General features: G+C 46.4%; 4 protein-coding genes across 9 annotated transcripts; 2 read left to right on the forward strand and 2 right to left on the reverse strand.

Annotated features, from left to right (window-relative positions):
• Positions 1-158: 158 nt before the first annotated feature.
• On the reverse strand, positions 159-4,108 carry LOC108631021 (uncharacterized). Of its 3 annotated transcripts, none has more exons than XM_026818510.1 (4): positions 4,005-4,108; positions 1,327-1,864; positions 561-1,006; positions 159-477 (listed from the first exon to the last, which is right to left on the reverse strand). In XM_026818510.1, the coding sequence occupies exons 2-4, from the start codon at positions 1,501-1,503 to the stop codon at positions 378-380; spliced, it is 723 nt and encodes a 240-aa protein (XP_026674311.1). In that variant the 5' UTR covers positions 1,504-1,864; positions 4,005-4,108; the 3' UTR covers positions 159-377. The 3 variants fall into 3 exon arrangements, with proteins under 3 accessions (XP_026674311.1, XP_026674312.1, XP_017890179.1); XM_026818511.1 differs by lacking the exon at positions 4,005-4,108 and having other exon boundaries at positions 561-629; positions 693-1,006; positions 1,327-2,022; XM_018034690.2 differs by lacking the exon at positions 4,005-4,108 and having other exon boundaries at positions 1,327-2,022.
• Positions 2,036-6,485, forward strand: pkaap (A-kinase anchoring protein pkaap). The gene is made up of 9 exons (XM_018034734.2): positions 2,036-2,698; positions 2,871-3,654; positions 3,736-3,996; positions 4,083-4,233; positions 4,354-4,468; positions 4,530-4,719; positions 4,787-4,860; positions 4,932-4,984; positions 5,050-6,485. The coding sequence occupies exons 1-9, from the start codon at positions 2,674-2,676 to the stop codon at positions 5,137-5,139; spliced, it is 1,743 nt and encodes a 580-aa protein (XP_017890223.1). The 5' UTR covers positions 2,036-2,673; the 3' UTR covers positions 5,140-6,485.
• On the reverse strand, positions 6,430-9,248 carry LOC108631048 (G-protein coupled receptor 143). Of its 4 annotated transcripts, none has more exons than XR_003389900.1 (7): positions 8,773-9,244; positions 8,581-8,692; positions 8,399-8,493; positions 8,150-8,328; positions 7,735-8,062; positions 7,319-7,625; positions 6,430-6,688 (listed from the first exon to the last, which is right to left on the reverse strand). XR_003389900.1 is itself a non-coding variant. In XM_026818503.1 (7 exons), exons 1-7 carry the CDS (start codon positions 8,920-8,922, stop codon positions 6,661-6,663), a joined length of 1,083 nt encoding a protein of 360 aa, XP_026674304.1. In that variant the 5' UTR covers positions 8,923-9,246; the 3' UTR covers positions 6,430-6,660. The 4 variants fall into 4 exon arrangements, 3 of the variants coding, with proteins under 3 accessions (XP_026674304.1, XP_017890224.1, XP_026674305.1); XM_026818503.1 differs by having other exon boundaries at positions 7,435-7,625; positions 8,773-9,246; XM_018034735.2 differs by lacking the exon at positions 6,430-6,688 and having other exon boundaries at positions 7,013-7,625.
• Positions 9,249-9,281: 33 nt separating this feature from the next.
• On the forward strand, positions 9,282-11,021 carry Sgf11 (SAGA associated factor 11kDa). The gene is made up of 2 exons (XM_026818508.1): positions 9,282-9,697; positions 9,794-11,021. The coding sequence occupies exons 1-2, from the start codon at positions 9,481-9,483 to the stop codon at positions 10,567-10,569; spliced, it is 993 nt and encodes a 330-aa protein (XP_026674309.1). The 5' UTR covers positions 9,282-9,480; the 3' UTR covers positions 10,570-11,021.
• The last annotated feature ends 1,692 nt before the right edge of the window (positions 11,022-12,713 follow it).

Below are 12,713 nucleotides of genomic sequence, written 5' to 3' on the forward strand. Positions count from 1 at the left end.
TCGTGCGACGTTAATGGGCGACTACCTCGTCGTCGTCGTCGTCGTCGTCGTCGTCGTCGTCCTTCTCTCTTTTCGACGTGAAAATCGTGCGAAGCGTATTTTCTTTCTTTGGATCGGATGCAGGGTCGGGTTCATGGTCATTGCAAATTCGACGCAAGTACGAACGTATAAATTTATTACATGTCGGTTTTACGCAGTTGACGATATAAGTACACGGGTATATGTGTACGCATGTACAACGAGACGCGGTGTGAGTACAAACGAGTAGAACGACGCTGAACGATGGGCTTCTAACTTGAAATAAGTCGGCGAGGAACTTTGTAGTAGGAATAGTAGTAGGCGTACACGATTCTGATGTTCATGGCTTGGTTCACCAACTAACGAGTCCGATCGGTTCCCTTCTGTTGCACCGAATTCCTCGCGTTTAGACCTACCAGCAGATCGTCGAAAAGTCTCGGCGTCAATTTCATCGCCAATCTGTGAAACAAAAGACCGATTGCCGATAGTAGAAACAATCTGAGTTTCAAAGCGCTTTGGCAGGCATCACAGGAAATACTCACGGGATCAACGACAATCTTCGTTGACTCTGACGTCGACAACGACCCTTCCCGTCCGGCGAATATCCCGATCTACAACGTTTCCCAGGTAATCTTTTAGACGAAACGTTTCTAGACAGTTGTCCGTTAACTCGCCTCGTCGTTGCGTCCCATTCGTCGTTCTCAAACGGATCCGTAGTTTTCTCATCGATCCTCTTCTTCGACGTCTTCTCTTCGCCGGTCGTTTCGTTCGTTTGCCCGGCGTCGAACGAGACCGTCGTTGCTTCCTCGGTAGAGCTCGTCGAGACGTACGTTGAATTCTCGGAAAGAGAATCGGAAGTGTCGATGAGTCTATCGGTGGTCTCCGACGAGACCGACAGAGCTGGTTCGGTGGTCGTCGTAGTGCCGGTGGTCGGTTTCCCGATCGGTTTTATCGTGAAATCGGCATAATCGTAGATATAATCATACTCCTATAAAACAGGATCGCGTTGCTCTACTTGTAAAACGTTATTTTCTAAACTTAATCGATCGTTTCTATAAATTCTAATTGCGAGCTATAGTTTACATTACATTTTGCAGGCAGCTTTTTAATAGTAATAGGAATCTATAATAGGAAATTCAACATGCTAGCATTGTTTAAGTGTATGGCCTATACATCCTTAACCGTCGCCGGTGAAGACTAAGGGTGCGATGAAAATAGTTCCGTTTGTCGCGTTATCGTCGCTGGATCGGGTCAGTCTAATCGTAAACATCGCCGCCGAGGCCTCGAGATCGGCGATCGTCGTTTTACCGTGTAATCGTCGAGCAAATCCGTGTCCAATAACGCCAACACTTGCACATCCTTCAGATGGACCTGTACGTTGAGATCGCCGTTCTGTCGTTGATCGTAAGTGGTCGTCGGCAAAGACAGGCCAATCGCTATGTGATCGGCGAGCGCGAGGAGTAGGACGTAACGCGATGGGTACATGATCGAGAACGAGTGACTAACGAGACGCGCGATCAGCCGTGGAAAAATGCTGGAGGACCGTCGACGAGACACAGACTGACCGAGGCCCGGTTAAAACGGACAGCGTCATACCACGATGCCCTTCCTCGACACAGTGTTTGGTTCGGGAAACCGGTATTCTCTACCGGCGAACGGTCACGGGAGCCTCGAGCACAGTGACCTGGCCGGACGTTGGCCCCGTCCGCGTACCTACCGATGTATTACAAACGTACGCGTGCACACTGAGGCTCGATGCGAAACGATTCCGAGAAATCTGAACGAGCTCCGATAGAAACGCTTGTATGAGTGTCAGCATCCTCCGGCTTGACGCGGAGATCCGTAGCTAAAACGAGAAGGTCGTTGCGAGTATATAAAATTTTTTTCAAGTACACGCCGAGGAAAAGAAGGAACGTGTATCCGTTAAGCCGACGAATTTTGCATAGGAATCGGGAATATTGGCGGTGACGACGGAGCGCGACTGAGAGACGTGAGAGACGACGAGACGAAAGAGCCGGGCGAACATCACCGACTCGATCGACTCGACTGACTTTTATCCGTTATTATTACGAAATCTCACGGGATGATCGCGGCGGCGGCCGCGGTGAACGTGTATACAGTGAACTTTCTAAGAATCGGACACGAACGGCACGCCGCAGTGTCGTTAGAGTATAGAGGACGGCGATAAAATTATAAAAACGGTCGATTACGCAAGCCCGGTGTCATCGACGATGATGTCAAGCCTTTCGATGTTTTGATTCACGATCGCTCTTTTTAAACGTGCGCCGCATTCGTCGTGGTCGGGAATCGACGCGGACGACGATGTCTCGATGTCTGTGCAGCTCGTTCCGTGCGCGTATCGACGCAGAGACGCGGAGATCCTGAACGGAACGGAACGACAACGACGACGACGACGACGACGACGACGACGACGACGACGTTAATAATGCCTCGCTGAAATGTCGTGTGCCGTTTTGCCGAGTTCGCAGCAGTTCGCAGTTCGCCGTGTCGTTCGCCCGATTCAGTGGCTGGTACCGAGTCGAGGAATCGCGCGCATACTTTTTCGGCTGACCCCGGGACCCAGGACGAGACTAACAGTGGCGTCAGACCTTGAAGCGTTCGAATCATTTATCATGCTTCCTTCTAACGTGAACGATGTTCCAATTTTTTAAGAAGCCTGGTAACGTATACGTTCATCGCGGTCCGTCGATACCCCGAGGCGATCGCTCGCCGTTGTTCGCGTCGTAGTTTAACCTAAGCGTAGAACCGATGTACCTATCGTAATACCTCCTGTCAACGTCGCGAGCTCGAGCATACTTCTGAAAGGTCGTACCCGCGTTCGGTGGTTTCAGGACAGAAGGACAGGCCCGGATCTTCGCAAGTTTCACCCGCAAAATCGACCAGCTCTGGGAGGTCGTTCGGAGATGTGTACAACGACGGTACAGCGATTCAAGCGTCAACAGGTGCGTCGTGCACCCTTGAGGAGGAAGAGGAAGACCAAGCTCTCAACGACGGTGAAACGAAAGGAACGTGTTCCTTTAATTCGCAGCTCTCTAAGACTCTCCCGCAGATACTCGCGGACAAAGGTGCTCTAGGATATTTCATTCAATTCATGGAGACTCAAAACCGTATAGCACTCATTAAGTTCTGGTTGGAAGTGGAATGTCTGTGCGGTTCGTTCAAGGCCTTAGAGACTGAGACGGAGAACGTAGAATGCCTGAATTGCGTGAAGAGCAGAAACGAAGTTTTCAATCCGTTCGACGACATCGAGAACTTGCACCGCGACGCGACGCACGACGGTGTCGACGATCCCGATACAGACAATACGTTGTACAACGAATATGTAAATAGTAAAAACACGAAATCAAATTGCAACGACATGCCAAAGACTAAAGGGAGAGTGAGCAGCGTGCGAAGAACCAGCCAGAAATGCAGAAGAAGAGACGCTACTACCATTAGACAGGACGCGTTAAGAATATACAAAAAGTATATTACTAGGGATACGCTTGGTACGAATCGAATTCCAGAGGAATTGAAAGATCGAATGGAGAAGGCTTTCGACTGTGAAAATATCGAGCCTACGTTGCAGTGTCTGTCTGCTGTTCAAAAGACCGTGTATGAGACGTTAGAAAATGAGTAAGTACACGAATTCGTTCAATGTGCCACTGTATTCGGCAGAAGATCTTTGTAGACTTTAACACCGTTCTTCGTTTACAGGCACGTTAACGATTTCCTGAGGAGCGAATTTCACTGTAAACATCAGATCGACGTTCTCACAAGTGGCAACGTACAGTTGGCCGATATACTCTACGATGAAACTGCGTTTTTTTATTTCATGGAATTTATGGAGTTGGAAAGTAAACGTGAATTGTTAGACTTTTGGATGTCTGCTATGAGTTACAAACAAAATTTACTGGAGAAGAAGGACACCGAGACACCGGGCGAGGCACAAGCCGATGCTTTAATTATCTATGACAGGTACTTACTTGTTCCCTGGTTTTCTCGCGAGCTGCACATCGTGATTAGGCGATTTATATCGACCCTTTCGTGTGTCATTATTTCAGGTATTTCAGTTTACAAGCAACGAAGCCCCTCGGTTTTACCGATAAGATTCGTTTCCAAGTCGAGCAGAACATCTGTCGCGAGGACGGAGAGGGACCACAGCCCGATTGTTTCGACGAACCATGTAAAATTGTATATAATTTCTTGAACAAGGTAAACGTCGATCTTTTCGTCGATCGGAAAGACCAATTAACGTTCGTACAGTTCGTCTGGTCGTTGAAACTGATAAGATTCGCTCGGGTTCGAGCGTAGATAACGAAAGACTTTTTTCAGCATTATCTACCTAACTTCTTATCGTCTCAGTTGTATTACAAATACTTGTCCGAACTGATTGGTACGATACAGAGCAGTCCATGTTCAAATTTACATCTCAGGCTGAAACGAGCAGGTTCGTCGATCGTACTCTTGTCCGTCGTACGATTCGTGATGCCGAAATGAAACGCTTCCAGGTTCCGATTGCAGCAGCGAAATCAGTTCAGCCAGTATTAATATGCAGACGCAAAACACCCTGCAGGCGGGGAACGAAGGGAGTAAATTGAACAATAATAACAACAACAAAAGAAACATCGTCGGTGGCATGAACATCGACACTAGGCAACTCTACGATCCAGACTCATTGTGGAAACGTAATAAATACAGGTAAATGCAGAAACTGCGAGATTTAAATTCTACCGCGTATCGTCCGCATCTTGTTTCTTCTTTTTAGTCTGAGCGTCGGCTATATCGACGATTTAGGCAGATTCATCACCGAGATAGAGCCTGATCCTCAAAGGAAGTACGGTGAGTCGTTTGCCAAGTGTCCGGTCGCGACTCCATCTGCAACGTAATTAATCGTGCAAAAAAAATTTTAGAATCTCGATTGACGCGTGCTGTGAAAAGGCTTGTACATATCGAGGAAGATAAGGTAAAGTTCATGTTTGCTGCGGTGAACCTTCCTCGCTTACCTGATTATCAATTTTGTACGATTAGGCCAAAGAGGAGTTGGCATGGAAGATTGCCGAAATGATCGTGCGCGAGATCACGTCCTTGACTCTTGGAGCTTCGAATTTTTCATCTTGATGACAGGCAGACACTGCGCCAGGCGTCGCTTTATTTTACTTTGCACTTGAACGTGAAGATATATTCTCCTGCCTTTTTTCGAATCGATGTCGCACATTCTATTGTCCAAGTGCCAAATTGAAAGTAGGTAAGCCTAATCGTTTCATCGTATTCAATAATCGAATTTCATCGATTGAAACTGTAATCTCCTTTTCTCAACGTTGAGATTATAAAAGTATTCTTTTCTCGAGTATTTTACGATATAATTATACTTTTAATACGACGTACGCACATCTGCATCGTGCAGAGACAGTGCACGGAGCATACTGTTTCGTTGTGTTCAGCGTGATCTACAAGCTGTTTTCAATTGTCCAACTGCCAAGTACTTCCCTAGTTTCACATTTTGTTCAAATCGAGGTTTCCTTGCTCGTTAATGTAAGACGTTCAAAGGAGAAAGAACGTTTTCCATGTGACAGACGAACGACACGACATATCGTGAACTATGATCACGATGCGCGAGTTGTAAACGTCGACGAATCGAGCGTGCTTTAGAGATATTGATAAGCTTTCCATGAGATCGTAGACATTTACTTGGCAGTGTAAGTACATAGTTGTAGTGGTACAGTGTAATAGCTCTGAGCGATGTATAATAATATAGCATTCAGTTTGTATAGTCGAACAATCTTTACGTAGGATCAGTATCGTGTAACTAGTATTAGCAGGTGATATTATTGATATAAGCGGTATTTTATCAAGATCGAATCTATTTTTAAACAAAGAAAAGAAAACGGACAAAGCTGTGTACTGAGACGATACGACAAAGATCGTCTGATGCAAAAGTTACGTCGTAGAAATATTGGTCGGTCGAGCTCAACGATGTACATCGAATACTTTCTGTGTGAGAGCAGAAGAACGAGTAGTAGTTTCACTCCGTTTCGCGTAGTAGTTTCTTCGCTAATGAATAATTTTCATAATACGTTTGGTGCTACATGCAGACGAGACTCAAACAGGCACAGACTCAGTAATCGTGACAGAATTTACAAAACGTGTAAGTGTTCGGGAAAACTAGATCGTTCGTGGATGGCGATGTATATAAGAATTTTTTATCAAAAGGAGGCACGTTGTCAAGAGTAAAATATGTTGGTCCGTGACATCTGTTCGGAAAGTTGTACGCGCACTATTTTCTGAGACAGCGTATTTTCTTAAGAGGTGCTTCTTCGACTGTGACGAAATAAATCAAATCCCACGTCTCTCACGCGTTCAATCAAAAACGATTAGCTGTATCTGTATCTAAATGTATTCAAATCTCGGTTAAGATTTATATTTTGTAATTTATTCGTATTAAAATAGTGACATAAGAAACGTTAGATATACGATAAAAGTATACTGATTAAACGTTAGTACCCTGTATAATACGCGTTCCTTTTCATCATTTCCACATTTGGTAGAAAATAGAATCTCTTATGATAGTTACAACAGTTAACAAACATGCTAGCCGAAGAAAATACGATACGGTAAGCCGTATCTTTTCCATAAAGCTCTTTACCGAGACGGTTGCTCGGCGTAATCTCTGAAACAAACTCACAATTAGTTTATGTCCACATACTTCAAACGATTGTGGGGTTGCTCGATGACGCCACGAGCAACCCCAAATTCATTTGAGATACGTGTATGTACTATTAAAAATCTAAAATTATAGTGATTTCAAATTTTTTATAGGTAATATAAATCACCTACAACTTATATTCCAAGTATTTGTCGAAATTCCGCGAAAAAAAAATTTCCGATTATTCCGAGATTTTTCCAAAATTTCGTTTTTCATCAATAACTCGTAAACCCTTGGAGATACGGGAAAATTGCATAGGACCTTTCTTATAGAGGACGACGAAATCTACAAGAAAGCAATTTTCCCGTATCTCCAAGGGTTTAGGAGTTATTGAGGAAAAACGAAATTTCACAAAATCTGAAGGGACACGTGAAGCTAACCCAAAAATTGCAGCCATGAACGCTAGATGGCGCCACGTGCACGCGACGCTAGCCTCAAAATTGCCGAGTTATGCACGCTACGTGGTGTTTCGACGTGTACGTATGAATAGCAATTTCTCTCGGGTCGTTCCCGCGTTGACAGAAAATAAAACGAACGGTCGAGCACGTTTTCTCTTCGAACCCTATTAAATTCAAGTATTAAAATTATAGATACGTTTAAAAGCGACGCGAGGCAGTGTGTAACGTTTTCGACGGTACGAATACGAAGCCAAATATCCTTATCACACTTCTCAAAACGACGACGACGAGGATCCATTGATGCTCGTGTACCGTGGTCGTCCGAAATCCGTGTCCAATAAGGGCGACGACTCCGACAAGCGCGCATTAGTGTGACCCTTCGTGATCTTGCTCAACTTGAAGCTCCCTAACTTCTCGCAGCATTCCAGTCGGAATTTCTCTCTCTTATCCCATCTTTTATAGACGAGAGCATTGAAGAACGCTTGAAGGGGATTCGTGACAGCCTGACAACGAAGCATTTAGGTTGGAAACAAGCATAAATACAACGCGTAACGTTTCGATACGACCGCGAGCGTGGGTAACTTGGAACTTGACAATCGAGAGTGTACGTACCATTACGTACCAAAGGGTGATGATCGCTTTGACCGGTAACTGAAACCATAGAGTCCACAGTAGGATCCCGTTGATTAAATTCGGCAACCAACACAAGTAATAGGCGACGTTTGTCAAAGCGAATTTCAGTCTTATCGTTTGCACCAATTTTCTCTCTCTGCCCGTTATTTGCGCCAGGCTGCAAGTAACGGCAGTTTGAAGGTCTCGCGACGACGCGAAATACAGCACTGGATTCACGATCATCACCACTGCCAGCAACACGTACGTGGCACAGTAATTCGGCAGGATTCGGAACACAGCAGTGGACAACGAAGTTAAATTATGGCAGCTGGAAAACGTGAAAGTCTCTGTACAATATTTGCAACGTTTCGACGAGTCGGTAATTCTCGTTCTCATTGTCAAACTTTCGACTGACTTTGCGTCGGGTACGTATAAAATCGTCAAGCCAAACGTAGTCAGAATCGCTGGACATATCCAAGCGAAAGCATGGTAACAAGTAGGACGTCCGGATCGATCTCCTAGCAATAGTTTCATATCGATGGCGTAGCAAAGTGTCCAAATCCACGTTGCCATGTAAAAATATTGCGTCCAGGCCTGATCGAGATCGATAAAAGTATAGATTTCAGTTTAATCTCAATCGTCCGGTCAGACTCGACGAACGTACCGATGAGAGTGCACAGAACAGAACGCTCGAAGTGTCGTCTTCCACGGGCATTATAGATTTAAAATTCACCCACAATGCAGATCTGATAAATACACCTGCAACAGATGCGAACCGATGGAACATACGAATAGATTTCTTTTCAACGTTCGAGAGACACGTCGGTAGTAGCGACTAGGAATTACCCATCGACGCTAAGAGGTCCGCGATCGCGAGCCACATAATAATTTCTCTTCCCCTGGACGAGGAGAAGCTTTGCCACCTGTGAGGTAGATCTGACGTTTCTCTCGGAAGTATCTACGAAACACTTGGGTATCAATACTCGACAACGAGTCTTTCTCACGATCACAGACTCTTTTCTTTTTCAATCCTCTTACCTGGTACACCGCGCCTAAAATGCCTATGGAAGAAGAGAGCATGCAGACGGCATTGTAAACGTCCGTGTTAAATTCTTGCATTATTACTATCGCCATGTCCGTTCTGTTCGAATGACGACAACAGAACGTTTGTATCGTTGGATCAGCCATGGTTTATCTCGTCGCTCTCGAAGCGTCGAGCATCAACCATAAATCTAATTAGAACAAAGACGAAGAAGAACCGTTCGGTACGATCGATACGATTATTCAGCTCTGACTTTAGCGCGTTCGATCCGTAGAATCGGACGCGAACGATTCGTCACTATACTTTCGATACAGAATCTGTTTCAGAACGATTCTATCGATCGGTCGACGAATCTACACTCATTTTTATGCAAAAACAAAGCCGTACGCGTACGCGGTTTCTGCCTTTCCGGCGCTTTCCGGCGCTTTCCGGCCACGATCATTGGCGCTCATTCAACTATATACGCCATATTTATAATTCACAGACGTTCGACACGTTCAGGTCCGTGTTACACGAACACGAACATTTCGGCGCGACGTAGCTAGCTGTGTCGCTGTCTATCGCCTGTCATTCGAAGCGATTCGAAGACAGCAGCAGACAGTAAACAGTGACAAACAGAAGTGCAGAAACAGAAAACGGAACGAGAAGAACGAGATCAGATCCGATGCGATCGGTGCGATTGGATCGTACGATCATTGATTAAAATGTCCGTCACCGAAGAGAGGATTCAAGAATTGAACAGGCGATTTCTGGAATTCATGGGTAAAACCGAGAACGTGGAATCGGCTACGAAGGAAATTTACGAGGATCTCCTCGACGAGGTATTGATGGGTTTCGTTTTCGACGTGCATCGAACCACAAAAACTGGCAGCTCAGACATCGAAGAAGGAATACCGGACGACGAGTCGTACGCTATCGTAGGTAAGCGAGACGATGGAACGATGGTTTTAACGTACGACAGACGACGATCGGTCGTTGTCCTTTCAATGATTCAGTCGATTGTATGATATGTTAAAGATTCTCCAGGGTTGGACGTGTTCGGTCAGCATCCTGTAAAAAAATCGCAGGAATGCAACTGTCCGAATTGTGACAGAGGCGTTGCCGCCCGCCGGTTCGCAACGCATTTAGAAAAGTGCATGGGCATGGGTCGGAACAGTTCGCGGATCGCATCGAGGCGTATAGCAAACAATTCGAAGGACCTGAGCAATTTCAGTGGAGTCATAAGCGACGACGACGACGACGTCGATTGGAGCTTGAACAACGACAAGCGTAAGCGTAGGAAGGATCGTAACGGAATGAAAAGGACGAAACAGCAGAAGAACAGTCAAAGGAACGGAGAGAGTGCGAACGAACACGTTCACAGCAGTAACGAGAATTCTCCGTCGAATTACGAGAACATGTCGTTGGAGGACAAACGAATTCTATTGACCCAGATCTGTGGCGTCATATCGGAGCACACGAAAAAGTTGTGTACGAGGTCTATGAGGTGTCCGCAACACACGGAGGACCAACGGAAAGAGATGAGAGCGAATCTAGAGTCGGGGAACAGTGGCCAGCAGTCCGGTCAGGACAATCTTCACGTCGACGTGGACACGTACGAGGAAGGAGACGGCCAAAATCTGAGGGAAGCTCTGGCACGCTGGGATCGCGAAGGATCGAATCACTCGAGTCCGGCAGATTCCACGTCCACTACCTCGACCTCGTCGATAAGCAGAAAACGGGAGACCAAGACGAAAGGCAAGGGCAAAGGATCGAAACGCGACCGCGGATCGCCCATTTCGCAAGGAGATTAAAACGATTCGCTCGTTCGATTCATTCATTTCTCACGTTTCACCAATAAGAATTTTAGAACGGGCGTAGTCACACGACAATAACGTTCCTACGCATCGTACAAAGCTTCGAGAATACATTCTCACATCTTACATCACACGAAGACATCTTTCAATCTACTCGTACATTCCACACTCGACGCGTTTCAAGCGGTAAACGTACACACGTACGTACACGTACGAGAGATCGTTGCCAAAGATCGCGTGTAACGTAGCATCGTCAAACTCGACTTTGTTCCAGAACGTACGTCCTCTTTAATTCTCCTCATATTTTTCATCCACGTATTCGTCTTCTCACTTCAGATTCGCGACCGTCAATGATCAAGCAACTATTACGCTTTCGTTCAACGATTGTAAAAACAACACTGTACGATAATAAATTTTATACGCACAAGCTCGGGACGTATCGATTCCGACGACTCGTTTTTGATTCCGTTCGTCTCCCCTGGCAGTAGAACGTTAAAAAAAAACGTGACAAACCTATCGCGCCTATCGAGTCTCCTCGACAGCGTTCGTCGAACAATTCGAACGCCGCGCCCATCGTCGTGTGCGGCAATGGCAGTCAGTGGCCATGCCACGCCACTATCGCCACTACGCCACTGCCGCTGGCCGATTCCACCGAGGAGAGATTACTAAAGAGTGGCAGCCTTATGGGACCTCGCGGCCCGAAAAGCAGTCTGCAATTTTTGACGCCCGAGTTGACAATTGAGTTTTACCGCTCTGGTGTCGGGTAGTCGAAGTTTCCGCCCAGCTGCGAAGGCTCGAATTTACAGTCGCTTCTGGCACTCGACACTCAGTACTCGAGTGCGTCCCACCAACGTACACACGGTGACGTTTAAAAAAGGAGCGAGAGAAGCGGACGAGCCGCGCAATGGTTTTTCTCCGTGGCGGCTGCTGCCAGTTTGCCGCGCTCGGCCTGACCGACAGTGCGGCGCGCAAGACCGCCTCGCACCGTCGGTAAGGCAGAGCGCGGCGAGCCGGCAGGAACCGCCAGAGACTCCGGTGAATAAAAAGAGAAAGGAAAGGGCATCGGGTAGTGCTATCGGTCTCTGACGACGAAACAGAGAAGAAACAAGAACACCAAGTTCGTTTCTTCTCTTTTTCTATCGACAGGACCATGATGTAAGGAAACAAGGTGTGTTCTCGAGGCAGGCGCGTTTTGACTCGTTCTGCGCATGTAGCCCACTTTCGGCCATATTGTAATATGGCGACGTAATGTTTAAATTTAAAAACACGGCATAATTGAACAATCGATAGATATCGAACAATGACATTGAAAAATGCCATCGTATTTGGTATAATCGTGTAGAAATCGGAGTGGGAACAAGATGAACACAGATATTCAGTTGCATAGATTTCCTGCAGATTCGACACTTGCTGATTCGTGGATGAAAGCTCGTGGAAATGAAAAAATGAACCTAAAAGATGGTAACGTCAATTATCTGTTCCGTAATTCCATAGTGATTTATAAAACATGTCTATAAACAATGTACTAGTGCATGTAGTATCATGTAGTAACATATTGAATATTTCGAATGTGTAATTTCATGTGTAATTTCTGTTCAATAATTACGCGTTTTTTGCGAATTGTGATTGGTTGAAAATCCAATATGGCCGAAGAAGGGCCGAAAATATGATTAGTCGATAATTGGGATGCACTAGAACACACCTTGTTTCCTTACATCATGGACAGGACGTTTGCACCGAGACGCGCGCCTATGTCTGGCCGACTATATCTATACGAACTCTACGGTGAGAGCTCGCTCGGAAACGCGGGAACAAACGAAGAACGGGACAAACGGTAAAATCGCAGACGCGGAAGCAGCCGCCGTTCGCGAGGCGGTACGGCGCGTCGCACCGTCGGTAAGAGAGAGCGCGGCAAAGGGACAGGAGCCGCGAGAGAGGTAGGTTCTGGCGCGAGAAAGGGAGAGACGCGTCACGGTAAGGAACGACCGAGGGGCGAGTGGCGTCGGGGGCAGCGTTCGGTCGAGGGACGAAGGACGCGATCTCTGCCTGGACGGGGGTACGGTTGGGAGGGTGAGGGAAGGCGCAGGAGGGGAAGAGCAGTGGGGCCGGAGAAAGGGAGGAAAAAGAGGGGAAGCGAGTCG

The sequence above is a fragment of the Ceratina calcarata genome, unplaced genomic scaffold (assembly GCF_001652005.2).
Source record: "Ceratina calcarata isolate Rehan_Ccalc_2016 unplaced genomic scaffold, ASM165200v1 scaffold8, whole genome shotgun sequence".
Classification (NCBI taxonomy): domain Eukaryota; kingdom Metazoa; phylum Arthropoda; class Insecta; order Hymenoptera; family Apidae; genus Ceratina; species Ceratina calcarata.

What these genes read in the sequence shown, in the direction of transcription:
- LOC108631021 (XM_026818510.1), bottom strand. Translation starts at nt 1,503, where the DNA reads ATGTACCCATCGCGTTACGTCCTACTCCTCGCGCTCGCCGATCACATA. An exon ending in ATTTGCTCGACGATTACACG is followed by an intron (nt 1,007 to 1,326) that starts GTAAAACGACGA and finishes CCTGTTTTATAG; the next exon opens with GAGTATGATTATATCTACGA. An exon ending in CGAAGATTGTCGTTGATCCC is followed by an intron (nt 478 to 560) that starts GTGAGTATTTCC and finishes TTTGTTTCACAG; the next exon opens with ATTGGCGATGAAATTGACGC.
- pkaap (XM_018034734.2), top strand. Translation starts at nt 2,674, where the DNA reads ATGTTCCAATTTTTTAAGAAGCCTG. An exon ending in TATATAATTTCTTGAACAAG is followed by an intron (nt 4,234 to 4,353) that starts GTAAACGTCGAT and finishes GACTTTTTTCAG; the next exon opens with CATTATCTACCTAACTTCTT. An exon ending in TACATATCGAGGAAGATAAG is followed by an intron (nt 4,985 to 5,049) that starts GTAAAGTTCATG and finishes TTGTACGATTAG; the next exon opens with GCCAAAGAGGAGTTGGCATG.
- LOC108631048 (XM_018034735.2), bottom strand. Translation starts at nt 8,922, where the DNA reads ATGGCTGATCCAACGATACAAACGTTCTGTTGTCGTCATTCGAACAGA. An exon ending in TGTTCTGTGCACTCTCATCG is followed by an intron (nt 8,329 to 8,398) that starts GTACGTTCGTCG and finishes GATCTCGATCAG; the next exon opens with GCCTGGACGCAATATTTTTA. An exon ending in TCACCCTTTGGTACGTAATG is followed by an intron (nt 7,626 to 7,734) that starts GTACGTACACTC and finishes CTTCGTTGTCAG; the next exon opens with GCTGTCACGAATCCCCTTCA.
- Sgf11 (XM_026818508.1), top strand. Translation starts at nt 9,481, where the DNA reads ATGTCCGTCACCGAAGAGAGGATTCAAGAATTGAACAGGCGATTTCTG. An exon ending in CGAGTCGTACGCTATCGTAG is followed by an intron (nt 9,698 to 9,793) that starts GTAAGCGAGACG and finishes GATATGTTAAAG; the next exon opens with ATTCTCCAGGGTTGGACGTG.